General features: G+C 37.7%; 1 protein-coding gene across 3 annotated transcripts in view; it reads left to right on the top strand.

The window, feature by feature from the left end:
• Positions 1-19,410, top strand: part of LOC105493942 (chloride voltage-gated channel 5) — a 164,312-nt gene that overhangs the window by 104,234 nt on the left and 40,668 nt on the right. For all 3 annotated transcript variants that reach the window (XM_011761975.2, XM_011761976.3, XM_011761974.3), the window contains one exon: positions 9,049-9,195. In XM_011761975.2, coding sequence (XP_011760277.1) covers positions 9,049-9,195 — 147 coding nt within the window. The remainder of the gene's footprint in view (positions 1-9,048; positions 9,196-19,410) is intronic.

The following is a 19,410-nucleotide window of genomic DNA, read 5'->3' as shown; positions in this document are numbered from 1 at the left end:
TTTAAGGTCAAAACTATTTTCATATTAAGATATTATTTACCTTTTTTACTCATTTCCTCGTGAATATACAGTGGGATTTTCTAGAGACTGTAGTATGGTTGAAGATGACGTTGCTCTGAGAACTAGTAGAATATGTTAAGCAGAATCCAGTAATCCTCTATTAACCCAGACAGTTGAGTATTGTGACATTTCAATAAATCATTATATATTTTAAACATTTTTCTGTTTTAATTTCAAATGCAATATATATCTATAGACGTCATCCATATAAATAAAAGCTCTTTAAGGGTCCTTAGTAATTTTTAGGACTAAAGGGATCCTGAGAGCAAAAAGTTTGAGAACTGCTGCTCTGGTATTGCCTGTTCAGAGTTCTCATCTTTTTCTCATAACCCCTATTCATCTGTAAGGATGACTCCCAGATGAAGACTACTCTGTAAGAAGAAGCACTATTATTTCCTTCTGGAATTCTAGCCTGAAATATCTGAAATTCTAACAGGTGGAGAAAGTACTGTGGGTTAAGAATTAGTCCAAGCCTCTGAAATAATCACGTTCTATGGCACTCAGAGATTAACATGCCAAATTTGCATTTCATTTCCATTTCTCAAAATAAAGTAACTAAAACTGGAAATGGAGTATAAACTAGATTATTTTCTGAGCCCTCTCTTTGTGTCAGGCACTTGGGAACACAGATTTAAGTAACTCTGTCCTTGAGTAGCTCAAAGTATTGTGGGTAGGTAGAAGGTGATTTTATGTGTGTGCCAGCACCTATTGCTTTCACTGCTTTACTTTGGATTGTCTTAATGTTTTATTTTAAATGATATGACAATACTTGTATCTTCGTTAATTGTATAATGCATCTGTAATCCCCTTCTTCCTCTTGCATTCTCCCTTTTCTGTGTTTGCAGTATCTGGCATATATTACTTACCCAGAATGCCATGTATAGGTCAACAGATACTTTCGTGGAGCAAAAATAAGAAAGAAATAGAAAAGTTTATTGCTTCTCTGTGCTCGCTAGCATTGAAATATGTGCCATGCTTTATATTTTCACTTGTGGGGTCATGTGTGTCAGCCCACCTGCTGTTTTATACATTTGTTTTTGCCAAATGGGTTAGTTGAGATGGTATTAATTTATTTGAACCAACACATGTCAATGTCACTAGTAAAACAGGATGCCAGTAAGCCATACCACAAGCTAGCATAATCCCGTCCATCCCCACCAAGGGCTCTTGCCTTGATCTTAGTACAATTATTGGGAATGTGTACTCTTCCTTCCCTTTTCCTTCTTTCTCCTCCAACCTAAATCACCTACGTTGAAATTGGAAATGACAAACTGCCTTACCAGCCCTCTCCTCCTCTTCTCTTCCAGACTACTGCTGTCACACTTACCTCCTAAAATGATGTTTTTGTCATGTTACTCCTCAAAAACCTCAGTGACTCCATTGACTTCCCAGGTCCTTCATGACCTGTCTCTATCCATTTGTTCATAGACACCTTCCTTGTCTTCTAGCCAAGCATGAATGCCACCTTCATTCTCATCTTCAAGTCTTTGACCATTTTGTTTCCTGGGCCTGGAATACCCTCTTTTCTCCCCGAAGTCTCTAGCTTACAATCTCCCATTCCATTTTCTGAATGCCAGTTGTAACAATTTAACACCTAGCTGCTGTGTAATTGCATGGTGTGAAGGTTTTCTTCCCAACTAGATCATAAATTCCTTGAGAGTAATGATGAAGTAATAAACTCTTTTAATATCCCTAATTCCCTTCCCTCATAGGGCAAGGTAAAGATTTATTGGGTGTCAGCCATATAAATATGTTGATTACCTGTTAACCCTTCCTCCCCAACTGGAATACTCCTCAGTAAGCATTTATTGAACACCTACTCTGAGACAACACTGGAGTTCCTAGAACAATGGAAGTGAGAAGGACATGGTGTAGTCACAAGACTCAAGTAGAAGAGATTATGCAGTCAACGTAGATATGTGAACAAAGGGAATGTTAAGAGGAAAGCCTATTTGAGCTGGCCCTAGGTATGTTGAATGGGGTTTCACCATGCTGAAAAAGAATGGAGGTGGGGGTGGGTGGGATTCCACATAGGGCAGCTTGCCTGAGCACAGGCATGGAGGCCTGAAAGTACATGGCCTAGGTAGGATATAACAAATTTGTGGCAGGAGATAAGTCTGTTGGTGTAGATGGGATCCAGATTTGATAGGGCCCTGAATGCCATGCAAAGAAGTTTAAACTTAACTCTATAGGCATGGGGAACCAGCTTATAATTTTAAGCAAGAAACTGACAAAGGGTATGCAAGCTTTGTAACACAAATATCAGCCAAACAACAGTTTCTCCTGTTTACTCTCCTCCTTCGCTCTCAATTGCATGACAAATCCTATCTGTAATCCTCTAGTTGGGAAAATAAATCAAATCCCATTACATTTGTTCCTGGCCTACCCCAAATTCTGGCTGACCTCAGGCTTGTGGCCATCTAGAAGTTTAATTTCTTCCAGATGTGCCATTCTCTGGACTGACATGTCATAGTGCAGCCCCAATGTGTTATGGAAAGAGCACTGGGCTTGGAGTTCAACTAGATGTGGATTCAAATCTCAACTCTAAGGAACATTGAATTGGTTTCTCATTACTCTGCAGCTTTAATTTTTTCTCTTGAACATTCTAAAGACTGTGTCAAAATGGGCAATATCACTTGCACTGTGGGCAAATACCACTTTCACTTTTACTGATTGTGTTCATAACATATGTTTTGTTTGATTTACTTGCTTCTTCTAATTTTCTTTTGTTGACCCTTTCTTTCTATACATTTATTAAAGGGACACTTTATAACCCAAACAGTGAACCAGATTGCTGCTGCAGGAAATGTTTGAAATGAGGCAGCTCAATTTAGCTGGATTGTTCTGTCAGTGGGTTACAGGAAGAAGTTCGTAAGGTGCCTATGAGGAAACTAAAAAGTTTTCCAGCTTCTCCTTTGTTGGGTCTTCATCTTATAGTGTCATTATTTTGTTTCAATGAATTCCCAGAACAATAGGTACGCCCATCTGAAACTATGGCTACAGGACACATTCCAAAGCCAGAGATAAGTTATTTTTGGACTCCCTGTACCTTTACTTCCTATGATTTGTTTGGCTAATGTAGAGTTGCTGGAACCATGTATTTTAAATCACTTCCTGAGTGAAACATAACCAGCCCGGGGAGAGAGGGAAGGGAATTCTGCATTACTTTGCAAATTTTCTTGCTTTTTCTTTCTGTGCTAGTCACCATATGGGACTCATGGACATTTAATAAATTTACACTAAAAGAAAACTTATTGAGTTGTGCTACTCTCTTAGCCTCAGTTCTTCTCATCAGCTAAAATGGTTCTTGTTTTTAGCTAAGATTTCTAGAAACCTTGAGCGCCTACTTGTGAGGTTGAGTGCTTTTTGTAGGTTTGTCAAATGTAAATCTCAGAGTTAGACAAACATTAACCGTAAATATTGACTCTGATGCTGCCTACATTTATAAAGGAACGTTGATTTGTCTTGTTTGGATTTTATTATTTGTGTTTAGGTTAATATTATTTTCACTGTTTTTTCCCTTGTCCTGCTCTTAAGTTTAAAGTAGCAATGAAAGTGTCTAATGGAGTTCTTGGTAATTCAGGACTGTAGCTTGAGGGAGAAATGAGAGCTAGAAATAGTAAGTTTCCTTAATAAATCGGATTGAATCTGGGAAATATCTGTTATTTGAGTTACGTAGGAGCTAAGATCCAGAACAAAGTGGAGGGGCTATTTGTTTTCTTTTTTCTTTGTATTTATTTTGTTTGTTTAAAGAGGACGTCTGTGCATGTAGGTGGCCTTGCTTAGGGAGTCAGAGCCTAAGTGATATGAGAAGGGCACCCACTCAGATGGTTGACTTGAATACTAGAACTTAAACACATTGAAGATGACATCTGGATTTCCACATGGATATGCGGCTTGCTGTGGGCGTCAGAGGCTGAGCAGGGTAAAGAAGGAATCTACATGCAGTAGTAGTTCAGTTGTGTGAGTCAACCTGACAGGTATAAGGACAGCATCTGTGCAGAGAAGAGTTGAGGAAAAGATAGGAGACTGGTTATATACAGGGGAGTTGTTCAAGAAAGTAAAAAAATTAAAAGATTTCTCATTGTTAATGAAGGGGAAGGTACAGATACAGGAAAAGACTAGATTGAGCCTTGTTATGTTGGATTGGAATCAGAGATATAAGTGAAAACTTACATTTTTCATATGTGTAAATATTCATATATGTAAAACATATGTTGTCAATATATATAGGTGGATGTGAAAATATATGTGAAAGTGTGTGTGTGTTCCCTACCTATGTCCAGTGGGGAGCAGCAACCCTGAATAACAATGAGCACCCAGATCATGTCTTTTAAATACCACCCCCAACTAAAAGGACTCAGAGTTTCTGGAAGAAATGGCTGATTTTGTAGATGGAGCGTGAAAATACAAGATGAGTCTGGAATGTCTTTTGTGACAAATTAAGGAAATTCTCAAAGCATGATGGGGATATGTCAAAAGAACATAGAAGCCAGTTTGAAAAGGTTCCCACTGGACAAGTTTGGAAAATTTGAGTATGAAAACAATAGCAATAGATTATAACCCATTGAAAAAATTAGGATTTATGTATATATAAATAAATGATCGAATGAAAATGTTTTATAAGAAATGTAAACACTTAGTGTCAAAGTACCTCATCATAAAATAATCACTATTACAAAGAGACAAATAATATATTAACAATGTAAAGACCTGGAAGATATCACTTTTATCAAGTGATCAAGTAAGTATCATCATTAGTGGGGCAAATAAAAAGTATGTGCCCTCTAACAGGATGCAAACAGAAGAACACAATGTCACTTCTCTGATATATTGCCAAAGATGTATATAACCTGAGTCTGTTCATGAGGAAACATCAAACAAACCAAAATTGAGATATTGTCTGCAAAATAATTGGCCTGTAATCTTCAAGAGTGTCAGGATCATGGACCTCATAATCATGGAACAGGATCTGTTCCAAGTAGCAATTACATATGGGTATTCCTTCCAGCACTTTTCAGGAAGTTTATGTTTTTCCAAATTTTGATTCTCCCCAAAAATCAGTTGAGAAATTGGGAAAGTGGGAGCAAATTAGCAATCAACATAGAAATGTTACTGGTTTGAAGGAAGCTGCTGATGTTACGTTCAAAGCAAGAACAGAAAACATTGATGCATAGAGTCAAAGGTTGAGGTCAACATTTCCAGGAAGAGGTCCAGGGGCTTATAAAAAAGAAAGTCATGATTTAATTAGTTACCCTTAGTTATAGCTGTTACATGTTGTATGTTTATGTCCATGGTCCTGTCTGCTGCTAACAGTGAGTCATTCTTTCAATGAGATAAATAGTAGGTAGGGTGCAGTGGTTTATGCCTGTAATCCCTACACTTTGGGAGGCTGAGGTGGGAGGATTGCTTGAGTCCAGGAGTTCAAGACCAGCCTGGCCAAAATAGTGAGACCCTATCTCTGCAAAAACAAACAAAACAAAACAAAACAAAAAATTAATTGGGCACAGTGACACACACCTGTAGTCCTAGCTACTTGGGACGCTGAGGTGGCAGGATTGCTTGAGCCTGGGAGGCCAAAGCTGCAGTGAGCAGTAGTGGCACCACCACACTCCAGCCTGGGTGACAGAGCAAGATCCTGTCTCAAAAACAAACCAAAAAAAAAAAAAAAAGATAAATAGTAATATGTTTATATGCATAGTATACTTTATATAGATCCTATGAGTGGTGTTCCAAGAAATAACAAGCTTCAGAAGTGAAACAGGCCCTTATATTGGCAGTTTTGTTATGTGATTCTGTGTGGTGTTGTTTAACCTTGCTTAGGAGATCCAAATGTTGTTTAAATATTACCCAACAATGTTTGCTGATCTTATACATGTTGTGTGTTGCAATATTCACTATAAGGTACAGTTATTTGTAAGGCAGACAAAATAGTTTCATCATTAAAAAAGAAAATAAACTTATATGAGCCAACATGTGCCCAAAGGCCCAAGTAAAGATGCTTTGGATGCACTCTTCATCTGACCAACATCAACACAGAATGAAATTTTCTCTTCTTTTCTTTTCTTCTCTTTTCTCTTCCTTTTCTTTTCTTTCTTTTCTTTTTCTTTTTCTTTTCTGATAGAGTCTCGCTGTGTCGCCCAGGCTGGAGTGCAGTGGCGTGATCTCAGCTCACTGCAAGCTCCGTGTCTCGGGTTCACACCATTCTCCTGCCTCAGCCTCCTGGGTAGCTGGGACTACAGGCACCCGCCACCACGCCCAGCTAATTTTTTGTATTTTTAGTAGAGATGGGGTTTCACTGTGTTAGCCAGGATGGTCCCGATCTCCTGACCTCGTGATCCACCCGCCTTGGCCTCCCAAAGTGTTGGGATTACAGGCGTGAGCCACCGCACCCGGCCTTTTTTCTTTTTCTTTTTTGAGACAGAATCTCACTCTGTCACCCAGGCTGCAGTGCAGTGGCACAGTCTCGGCTCACTGCAGCCTCCGCCTCCTGGCTTCAAGTGATTCTCCTGCCTCAGCCTCATGAGTAGCTGGGATTACAGGCACACACCACCATGCCTGGCTAATTTTTGTATTTTTAGTAGAGGCAGAGTTTCACCATGTTAGTCAAGCTGGTCTCGAACTCCTGACCTCAGGTGATCCGCCCACCTCGGCCTCCCAAAGTGCTGGGATTACAGGTGTGAGCATCCGGCTGATTTTTTTTTCTTAAATAAAAAGTAAAGGCACTTCTTCCTGAATGACAGGCGAGAAGACAGACGGAATCAATTTCTCGTGTGTTGTTGGTAATAGGAAAAACCTGCTAACAATCCTGTATTAGGCCTGGTTCCCTAGAAGCAGAAGCAGAGACAGGATTTGGTGTGAGTCCTTTACTGAGAGAGTCCTCTCAGGAGAAAGGGATTGAAGAAAGCAGGATAATGAAGGGCAGAAAAGTCCAGCAAGTTTGGATTGGTGAGCAGCAAGGGAGCTTGGCTGAGACTATAAAACATGGCTTCTTAGTATCCCAGCACCCATTTGATCCACACATCAAGGTTAGCTTTTGTAGCTGAGGAAATGGTTTTATGGTCAATAATTTTGTACATTATTAGTACCTTGGGGTAACTTTGTATCCTTCCCTACCTGACCATATATCATCATGTATGCATGGTAGTGTTCTAGTATAACCTATTATTTAGTTCACATTTGCACAGATTTCAAGTTACTTGTGCATGCTAAAGAAGAACATTGAGATTGCATTTCTTTTTAAATTTTATTTTAAATTGATATATAATTGTACATATTTATGGGGTACAGTGTGATGTTTCAATACATGTATACTTTGTGTAATGATCAAATCAAAGTAATTAGCATATCTATCACCTCAAACATTTATACAGGAAATTTCCCTTGGGGTATCTGTTTTCTTGGTTTTAATCATCACCTTGATGTTGTTAACTCCCAAGTCTTTGCCTCTCAGTCTTCATCTCATCTGGCCTATCCAGCATCATTTTTGTATCTGACCCACTATCCCACGATGATTCATACATAGTAGGTGTTCATAAATGTCACTCACACTTCAGTCAAGCTGGTCTCTTTATCACAAATGAGGTATTGTGAAATTGAACACATGATTTGGACCTTAACTTTAAAAAAACAACAACACTAACTGGGCAAGTTAGCCTTTTGCAGCTTTCAGTTTCCTTATCTGCACTAGGAGTGATAATGCCATAGCATAGGAATGTAGGAAACATTAAAGGAAATAATTCATTTTAACCACATAGCCCAGTGCCTAGAAATTGACAAGTACCTGGTAAATGTTGGTTCTTTCTCCTTTTTGCTGAATATTTAAGGCCTACTTTTTAGGCCTCTTACTTAATTTATCCTATTTGGTTTTTTACCACATTTATCACACTTAGTTCTGACAACCTAGGACAAGAAGTTTCTTAAAAGAGTTGGAAAGTTTAAAACAAATAATATTTGTGTAATAGAACTTTGCTGGCTATGATTTTTGACTAAGATTTCCTTTAAAAAATAGGGAGGGTGGACCTACGTAAAGTTGGCCATAATGCTTTTAAAAACTAAATAAATCAGTATACTAATATTTTTAAGTAAAATTTATAATCTGAAAAAATTACACTTGGGATGAAGAACATTTTTCATCTTTAATATTGAATTCTTAAGAACAGCATTGAATGGCACACTATGTTTCTTTTCCCCATGTCAGTCATCTAGTATTTCTGTGCATGTACACTGTATTAAGACATCTGGGAGAGTCAGAAGAATAAGATAATGTTTTTTTTTTCCCATTCCCAAATGGCCAGCACGTTTCTCAATACTGATGTCTAGTTTTTATTTCAGTTGATTACTTGTGAACTACCGTTACATTTGTACATGTGCCCTCATTTGGTTTTATACTCATTTGAATGATTCTCAAATATTGCCATCAACTACATGGTAATGCTAGAGGTACATTATATCTAGAGGATAACTGAATATATTTAGTTTATATAGCATGAAAGAAGACATAAGACTAAGTCCCAACCCAAAAGGTGAAGATTACCCAGATGTCTATCAACTGATGAATAGATAAAATGTGGTCTATCCATACAGTGAAATAATACTCAGCCATAAAAATTAATGAAGTGCTGATACATGCTGTAACATGGATGGATATTGAAAATATTATGCTAAGTGAAAGAAACCCGACACAAAGTGTCACATATTGTGTGATTTCATTTATATGAAATATCCAGAATTAGCAAATCTATAGAGACAAAAAGTATAATAGAGGTTACCAGGGCCTGGGGGATGGGGAGTTACTGTTTGTTGGGTACAGAGTTTCTGTTTGGGATGATGAAATAGTTCTGGAAATGGATAGTGGTGATGGTTGCACATTGTAAGTGTACTCAATACTACTGAATTGTATACTTCAAAATGGTTCAGATGGCAAACATTACATGTAAGGAACTTGAAGATAATTGTTATAAGCCTCCTATTTTTCTTTCTGCACAGGTGCCATGGATAACAGAGGCTTTCAGCAGGGGAGTTTTAGTAGCTTCCAGAACAGCTCCAGTGATGAAGACCTGATGGACATTCCAGCAACCGCTATGGATTTCTCCATGAGAGATGATGTTCCTCCCTTAGACCGAGAAGTAGGAGGTATCATTATTGGTGATGATAATTTATCTTAATTTTTTTTACTTTATGTACAATAAAATTCATTTATTTTCTGGCACATAGTCCTGTGAGTTTTTAACACATGGCTAGATTATTGTAACTACCACCACTGACAGGATACAGAACAATTCAGCTCCCTAGAGAATTCCCTCTTGCCACTCCTTTGCAGTCAGACCTCCTTCCTCCCTAACCCCCGTACCAGTGATCTTTTCTCTGTCCTTATAGTTTTTTTTCTTTTCAATGATGTCATATACATGGAATCACATAGTATGTCACTTCTTGAGACTGCTTTCACTCAGATTAGTGCCTTGGAGATTTATCTAAGTTGTTCATTTCTTTTTCTTGCTCAGTAGTATACCCAGGAGTAGGATCACTTAGTCATATAGTAAATATGTTTAACTTTATAAGAAACTGACAAACCATTTTCCAGAGTGCCTGTACCATTTTGCATCTGAACTAGCTATGTATGAGAGTCCTACTTGCTCTGCACCCTTAACAGCACTTGGTATTTTGGCCATCCTATTATAATATGTAGGTAGTGTTATCTCATCATTGTCTCAATTTAATTTCCTTAATGGCTAATGATGTTGAATAGCATTTCATGTGCATATCTGCCCACCTTATCTACTGTCTGATGAAGTGTATGTTGAAATCCTTTCCTCTTTCTATAACTGGATTTTTTATTAACTGGAATACATTTGTAAAATTAAAATCCCCCTCCTTGGTTATCTGGTTACCTAGTTACATATTCTTTTCAATGGCTGCATACAGTTTCATGGTATGTTTGTGCCATGGTTTATTTAACCAAGCTTCTGTTGATGCACATTTCAGTTGTTTCTGATCTTTTGCTGTTACAAACAATGCTGCAACGAACAACCTTGTATCCATCTCTTCGAAGCATATGAGAGCATTTTTGTCACATGAGTGTATGAAAGTGCCTATTTCCCCACAAAGTTACCAGTGCTGACATTACCATTCTTTTTTATCTTTACAATATGATAGGATAAATAGATCTCAGCATTTTAATTTTCATTTTTTTACTTAATGAGGTTGAGCATATTTTTATATGTTTACACACCATTTCGATTTCTTTCTCTGGAAGTTTCCTGTTCATGTGATGTTCCTATTTTTCTAATGGGCTGATTATTCTTATTTATTTATCAGAGTCCTTCATATACTATTATTACTCTTTTGTCTGATGTCAGTTTAATGTATTTTATCCACTTCTAGTTTGTCTCTTTTAACTTTGTTTTTTTAAATTTACAGATATTTAAAATGTTTATATAGCCATGTATATTGCCCCTTTCCTTTATGACTTCTGAATTCCTTATTGTACTTAGAAAGGACAGTATCACTTTAAGATTACATTTGTATAGTTACTTTAAAACTCTGTCTGGTTCTTTAACTGGGGTTGCCATTGTCAAAGTAGACAGAGGACAAGGAACTGCTGTCAAATTCATTATTTAGCAAACTCATATTAAGTACATATGACATTGTAGACACTTTGCTGAGCTCTGGGAATTAGCAAGGCTTGAAGATACCATCCCTGCCTTCATGAAGTTGATTATAGCTAGCTAAATAGCCACATAAATACTTATAATAGTTCCTACCCCTTAGAGTTATTTTCAGGATTAAATGAGACAATACATATATAGTGCTTATAACTATACCTGGCATAGAGTTAAGTACTCAATAACATGTTCAGTATCATTATTTTATTATTATTGCTAAAACCCTGTATTATAAGTTCTATAGCTCTTATAGGAATTTAGCAGAATAAGCATTTCATGTGTGGATGTGTCTGCGAAGGACTGGAGATTTCATAGATAAGGTGTTTTGGAGTGAGGTCTTGAAAGATTAGTTATTTGGTAGGAAGAATGCTTCAGGCAGAAAGTATGTTTTTACAGAGATATCAACAGGCAGAATCTATGGAGGTATAAAAAGGCAGAATATAAGTCCGGATAGCTTAGTTGGTGTTACGTGCATCTGTATAAGAGACCACTTGAGCAGGCTTAGTGTGAGCAACAAGGCTGTTTATTCACTTGGGTGCAAGTGGACTGAGTCTGAGAAAGGAGTCAGCGAAGGGTGGTGGGATTATCATTGGTCCTTACAGGTTTTGGATAGGCAGTGGAGTCAGGAGCATTTTTTTTGCGGGCAGGGGAAGGATGTTACAAAGTACATTCTCAAGGGTGGGGAGGATGTTACAAAGTACATTCACAAGGATGGGGAATATCACAAAGTATGTTATCACAAGGGTGGGGGAATGTCACAATGGCTTGACCATGGTGCGGCCAGCTCAGAGAATCTTACAGTCAGGGCCTTGAATGTCATGCTAATAAGTTTGAATTAACCTTATTGTCACTGTAAGGATGAAACTCCTTCATCAATTCATTCAACAAATAGTTTTAGAGCACCTGCTGTGAACCAGGCACTATTCTAGGCACTGGGGATACAGTGGTGGGATTAAGACAAATATTGACCTAGAACTTAGATCTAAGTGGGGAGGGCAGTAAACGAGTAAAAAGGTTACTTAGTTAATTACCCATCATGATGAGTACTAGGATGGAAATAAACTGAATAACAATAGATTATAACTGGGGAATGACACTTTAGTTAGGAAGGTCAGGGAAGGTTTCTCTGAGGAGGTGACTAATTTGGGGTGAACATACCAGTATAAAAGCCACAGGTTAAAAAGAATAACAAGGAATTTGCCTTGGGGAAGATATGTCAGGAAAGTGACAGTAGGAGAGGGCCCCTGAATTTAAAGTTCATAAAGGAAAGGTACTGATGGTATAGTATTTGGTAGTCATCTGCCTACTTCTACAAAAGAGAACTGTGTTAGCATATTGCTTCCGCTTAGGTGTAGTCATAACCATCCTGAGTCAGTTATACCAATCACCGACTTTAGTGAAGTGGTCAGTTAGGGGGATTCATGAACTTACATTGGCTACCTCTACTTAAAGCCTTCTGGTTAAACCAGAGTGGCTAATCATTGTTACTTCTAATAGAAAATGGTATCCATCATCTATAACTGCAAAGTACTTTGTGTGTTCATGTTGCTCTCAGTAGATGATTGGGGCAAGTGACTATGTATTATTCTCATTTCATAGACTAGAAAACTGAAGCAGAATGAGATTTTGACATTACCTATGACTATAGAATGTGTTTTCACGTGAATAGTCCTTCATCGCTTTTCATTAGCCTTTACAGGAGAACTACTGCTTCTAGTTTACAAGGTCTAACCGTAAAATAATGAGGCTGCTTTTCATGAAACACACATGAAAAGCAGCCCACTTATAGCCCACTCTGTAGTGATATAACTTTCTTGCTTTGCTTTCTAATTGCTCTTACTTTATTTAATGTTTTCACATGGGATTTCCTAATAAAGAAAACAACAACAAAAAGGTCACAATGTCCTTGATATTCAGAGGTGAAACTGCATAAAATACTACATTTTGTACCAGGCACAATAGCACGCACTAAAAAGATTAGCGAGAAGGGGCTTGAAAGGCAATAAAAGTGGTTCTTGTTTTCCAGATGGCTAGAGGGCTTGATTTATGAGGAATGAATAAATAAATTATGCATAGCATGGTTAAATGCATCTGAGGTAGTGTTATAGTAGTCTGTAAATTAGAAGAAACATAAACATGGAGATCTGAAAGAAGGTGGAGGGAATAGAAAAAGAGTTTGAGTAACAGAAAAACACGGAGGACTGTTCTCATAGTCCATCTGTTCTCACTTCCCTGCCTCTGCAGCCTGCACCTGTGGTCAGCAGTGCATTCATTCATTCATTCACTTATTCATTTGATACTTATGGAACACCCAGATATGAGCCTAGCACTGTGCTGTTTTAATAATGCTCTTCGATTCCCTTTTTTTCCTCACCTCCCTGTCTTTCTACCTAGTGTGCCTTGCTACTCCCTAACTGTTGAATGAGGAGACATTCCTGGCAAGGAGAGTAACACAGGTAAAGGTCCAGCAGCATGAGATGAGAGAGCCTTTTATATTCAAGAAACAGAGTCTGCATGTTTGAGGTCTAAGGCCCCTGGGGTGGGAAGGATGGTGGCAGTTGGAGCAAGAAGGAAGACTGCAGGGGCTAGGGTAGGAGGAGATCTAGTTAGAAATCTAGGTGGGGTCCAGATTGTGTACACTTTTTGACCTCATTTGTAACCAAAGCACCATCAAATGACTAAAAAGCAGAGGAATGATATGATCACATTTGAGTTTTAGAGAATTTTTGGCAGTGTGGAGGGTGGCTTGAGTAGTGTAGGTTGGAGACGGGAAGACCAGTGAGTGAAACTTGTTTTTTTATAATCTAGGCAAAAGATCAAAAGGCCTGAATGAAGACAGCAGGAATGTAGAGGAAGAAATAAGTTCTGGACAAATTTCAGAGGGGGAACTGATAGGACCAATTAGATATGGGAAATAAAATAGAAAAGAGTCAGGGATGACTTCAAAGCCTAAGCATATTATTGGGTTCCCCATACCGCCTGCTGAATTTCAACATAACCTACCAAAATCTAGGAGAGGAAAAGAAATCTTAATACTGAAATATGATAGAATAAAAAACCCGAGGGTACTTGAAATTTACGAAGTAAATTGCGAAACATTTCTATCTGTTTTGCCACACTACAAAAATATGTCATAGTTTTCCTCCAGAGAGAAACTGAAAACAAAGTAAAATATCTTGGATTCCAACTCATGGAGAAATCTACTATCATCACTTCAGTTAGGCTTCCCTCAAGCTATCTGACTAGAGCAACTGTGTGGATTGTGTGGGAACGAAAAGAAAAGGTATTTTGAAATTTATCATTCTTAATAACACTTGAACTTCCCTAAACACTTAGCCTGGAAGAGTGGCAAACATTAATGCTGCCTTTTGAACTTAAAAAAAAAAGTGGCCCATCTGGAAAGCTCTGCAGGGCTATACACCACATCAGTTTAATATGCTGAATCTTTAAAATGAAACCTATGATGATGTCCACAGGCTTTAAAGGGTTCATTTAGGTTACTTAATTAGGAAAACGGCCAAATTTTAGAATTGATATCCTCTAATTTTTCCCCCACTTACTTTTTTTTTATTAGCTAAAGTACATAATTTCTTCAGATTTACTTAGTTTTTACCTAAATGTCTCATCCAGGATACTATATTACATATTCATCATGTCTCTAAGGAGCTAAGGGTTCCTCTTGGCTGTGACAGTTTCTCAGACTTTCCTTGTTTTTGATGACCTTAACAGTTTTGAAGAGTACTGGTCAGGTATTTTGTAGAATGTCTCTCAACTGGGATTTATCTGATGTTTTTCTCATGATTACAATAGAATTTTGGAGAGGAAGACCGCAGAGGTGAAGTGTCTTTCTCATTATGTCTTATTAAGGAGCACATACCATCAATATGACTTATCACTGTTGATGTTGACCTTGATCACCTGGCTGAGGTGTAATGTTTGCCAGGTTTATCCACTGTAAAGCTATTTTTTCCTCTTTCCATACTGTACTCTTTGGAAGGAAGTCACTGTGTAGACCAGCGGTCCCCAACATTTTTGTCACCAGGGACAGGGACCAGTTTCATGGAAGACAACTTCATTTTCAACGAAACCGGTGGTGGGGGGTGAGGATGATTTTGAGATGAAACTGTTCCACCTCAGATCATCAGGCATTAGTTAGATTCTCATAAGGAGTGCGCAACCTAGATCCCTCGCATGCACAGTTCACAAATAGGGTTCGTGCTCCTCTGAGAATGTAATGCCGCCACTGATCTGACAGGAGGTGGAGCTCAGGCAGTAATGCTTGCTCACCCTCTGCTCACCTCCTGCTACACGGACTGGTTCCTTAGAGGCCACAGACTGGTATCAGTCCATGGCCCCGGGGTTGGGGACCCCCTGGTTTAGATCACACATAGGACTAGGAAGTTAGGTTTCACCTCCATGAGGGTGAAATATCTACAGAAATTATTTGGAATTGTTTTACATGGGAGATTTGTCTTTTCTCTCCCATTTATTTATCTATTAAATCATTTATATCAGTATGGACTTATTTATCTTGTACTTTGAGTTATAATCCATTACTAAGTTTTGTTGCTCAAATTGTTCCAACTTTGGCTATGGGGAACTCTTTCAATTGGCTCCATTTCCCTTTGACAAACTCCTATCATTGTGACAAACTCCTGTCATTGTGGGGTCTTTTTTGAGCATATCCTTATTTTTTGGCATTACAGCATGCTCTAGGCTCATATTATATATTTCCTCCCCCAGTGCTAGAATCAGCCATTTCTCCAAGGAACCCTGGTTCCTTTTATTGGAGAATGGTGTTAGAAACCATGATATGGATACTAGGTATGCTCCTTTCTGCTGATGGCATTTGTTGCTTCTAGGCCCTGTTAGCCAATGCAGTAAGGAAATATGTGTATACTGACCCATACATATATACACACATACACACATATCTATGAATATATATATATGTAACCACCTGTATCTACAGTAAACCAAACATGAGATCATACTCATGTCTCTAATTCTAATCTATTACCACATGGATCACTCTAGCCTCCTCCCTTTGCTTGTCTATAACCTCCGAACAGTGAGAAACCTGGTTCCTACCACTCACCATCTGTTACTTAACTGTTTACTTCTGGTATATAGTCATATGCTGCATAATGACATTTTGGTCAACTACAGTCTGCATATATGATACCACATTTTAATAGTTTGTGGTATAAATAGTACCAAATTTTTACTGTACTTTTTCTATGTTTAGACATATACTTACCATTATGTTACAGTTGACTACAGTATTCAGTACAGTAACATGCTATACAGGTTTGTAGCCTAGGAGCAATAGGCTATACCATACAGTCTAGGTGTGTAGTAGGCTAGACCATCTAGGTTTATGTAAGTACACTCTATGATGTTTGCACGATGATGAAATTACCTAACAACACATTTCTCAGAATGTATCCCCATCATTAAGTAATGCATGACTGTACATGTATAGTGGTTTCAGAATTGTTAACCCATACCCTCCATAAGAAACAACTTTATCAAGAGTTCAGTGTTTATGCATCATTCCTTTTGCTTTAGTGTTACAAATTTTATTCATTTTCACAGTTACCTGGGTCTACATTTTTCCCCTTTATCCCTTTCATTGAGGCTGTTTTATAAATTTGTGATGCAATTAAATTCTTTTCTCACATGCTGCATTCTGTCCTGGGATCTTCAATCTTCTAAATGATTTTTTTTTATTTGCATACATTAGGTTCATTCTTTCTACTGTGAAGTTCTATAAGTTTCGATAAATATATAGTGTATCCACTATTACAGTATCATGTAGAATAGTTTCACTGCCTGAACAAGTCCCCCGAGTCCGTGGCAACCACTGACCTGTTTATTGTCTCCATAAATTTGCCTTTCCCATAATATCATGTAAAATGAATCATACAGAATATAACCTTTTTAGACTAGCTTCTTTCACTTACCAATATGCATTTAAGATTCATCCATGTCTTTGTGTGGATCTATTGCTCATTCCTTCTTATTGCTGAATAGTATTCCATTGTCTGTATATACTACTGTTTGTTTATCCATTCACCTACTGAAGGACATCTTGGTTGCTTACTGTTGGGGGCAATTATGAATGAAGTTGCTGCAAACATCTGTGTGCAGGTTTTTATGTGGATATAAATTTTCAAATCAAGTAAGTAAGTATTTAGGGGTGCGATTGTTGGATCATATGGTAAGACTATGTTTTGTTTTGTTTTGTTTCATAAAAAAAAGTGCCACCAAACTGTCTGCCAAAGTGCCAAAGTGGCTATACCGTTTTGCATTCCTACGAGCTATGAATGAGAGTTCCTGTTAGTTTGAATCCTTGGTATTGTCAGTGTTTTGGATTTTAGCCATTCTAATAGGTATGTAGTAGTATCTCATTGCTTTAATTTGCGTTTCTCTAATGACAAATGATGTTGAGCATCTTTTCACATGCTGTTTGCCATATGTACATCTTTCTTTGGTGAGGTTTGGGTTTTTTGCCCATTTTTAATTTGGGATTTTTTTTTTAGAGTTTGAGTTATTTGTATTTTGGATACCAGTCCTTTATCAGATAGATGTTTTGTAAATGTCTTATCCTAGTCTGTGGCTTGTCTTCTTGGCTTTTTTTTTTTTTTTTTTAAGATGGAGCCTCGCTCTGTCGCCCAGGCGGGAGTGCAGTGGCGCGATCTCGCTCGGCTCACTGTAAGCTCTGCTTCCTGGGTTCACGCCATTCTCCTGCCTCAGCCTCCCGAGTAGCTGGAACTACAGGCGCCTGCCACCATGCCTGGTTAATTTTTTGTATTTTAGTAGAGACAGGGTTTCACCATGTTAGCCAGGATGGTCTCCATCTCCTGACCTCGTGACCTGCCCGCCTCAACCTCCCAAAGTGCTGAGATTACAGGTGTGAGCCACTGTGCCTGGCCGTGGCTTGTCTTTTTATTCTCTTTACAGTAGCTTTTGCAAACCGAAATTTTTAATTTTAATGAAGTCTAACATTAATTTTTTTCTTTCCTGGATCATGCTATTTGTATTGTATATAAAAAGTCATCACTGAATCCAAAATCATGTAGATTTTCTCCTGTGTTGTCTTCCAGAAGTTTTATAGTCTTGCATTTTACATTTAGGTCAATGGTACATTTTGTGTTAATTTTTATAAAAGGAGGAAAGTCTTTGTTTAGATTATCTTTTTAACATACTTATATGCCTAGTCATTGCAGCAGTGGTTGTTAAAAACACTGTCCTTTCTCCACTGATTTGCCTTTGCACCTTCTTTAAAGATCAGTTGACTGTATTTGTGTGGGTCTATTTTGGGGCTCTCTATTCTGTTCTCTTCATCTGTGCATCTTTTGGCAATACCATGCTGTCCTGATTACTATGGCTTTATGGTAAATCTTGAAATGAGGTAGTGTGAGTCTTCCAACTGTTCAGCTTCAGTATTGTGTTGGATATTCTAGATGTTTTGCTTTTCCACAGAAGCTTTAGAATCAGTTTATTGTAGCTGCAAAATGACTTGCGTGGGTTTCTGTTGGGATTGTGTTGAATATATAGATCAAACTGGGAAGAATTGAAATCTCGATAATACTGAGTTTTACATCCCATGAACATAGACTATTTATTCAGATCTTTAATTTCTTTAATCAGTATTTTGTAGTTTTCTGCATATAGATCTTGTGTATATTTTCTTAGATTTTGACCTCTAAGTATTTAATTTGGAGGGGGGGGCTACTGTAAATAGTATTGCTTTTTAAAATGTGCAATTCTAGTTCATTACTGGTATAAGGAGAGCAATTGACTTTTGTATATTGAGTTTATATCCTGCAGTCTTACTATGTTGTCTTTTTTTTTTTTTTTTTTTTTTGAGACGGAGTCTCACTCTGTGCCCAGTCTGTAGTGCAGTGGCGCGATCTCAGCTCACTACAAGCTCCACCTCCCGGGTTCATGCCATTCTCCTGCCTCAGCCTCCCAAGTAACTATGTTGTCTTTATTAGTTCTAATAAGTTGGGTTTTTTCCCCTTCAGGATTTCTTTAGGATTCTTTGGGATTTTCTGCATAGACAGTTATGTCATCTGCAAATAAAGACAGTTTTATTTCTCTGTTTCTAACCTGTATAATTTTTATTACCTTTTGTTGTCTTACTTTACTAGCTAAGGTGTTGAATAAATGAATGGTAAGAGAAGACATCCTTGCCTTCTTCCTGCTTTTAGGGGAAAAGAGTCTAGTTTCTCACTATTAAGTGTTATATTAGCTGTACGGCTTTTTTTGGTAGATGTTCTTTATTAAGTTGAGGAAATTATACTTTATTCCTACTCTGCTGAGAGTTAATCATGAATGGATGTTGAATTATGAATTATGTCAAATGCTTTTTTGTTGTCGATTGATATATGACTTTTCTTCTTTAACCTATTGTTATGGTAGATTACATTGATTTTTGAAATGTTGCTCCAGCTTTGCATACCTGGAATAAATTCCACTTGGTTGGGATTCCACTTGGTTGGAGTTAATTGATATTATGCAATGTTGAATTCAATTTTCTAATATTTTAAAAGGATTTTTACATCTATGTTCATGAAAGGTATTAATCTGTAGTTTTCCTTTCTTGTAATGTTTCTATTTGGTTTTCATATAGTTTAATGTTGGCCTCATAGAGTAACTTATGAAGTGTTCTCTCTGC

Source organism: Macaca nemestrina, chromosome X (assembly GCF_043159975.1).
Source record: "Macaca nemestrina isolate mMacNem1 chromosome X, mMacNem.hap1, whole genome shotgun sequence".
In the NCBI taxonomy this organism is placed as follows: Eukaryota; Metazoa; Chordata; class Mammalia; order Primates; family Cercopithecidae; genus Macaca; species Macaca nemestrina.
This window is presented reverse-complemented; position numbering and strand designations above follow the sequence as displayed.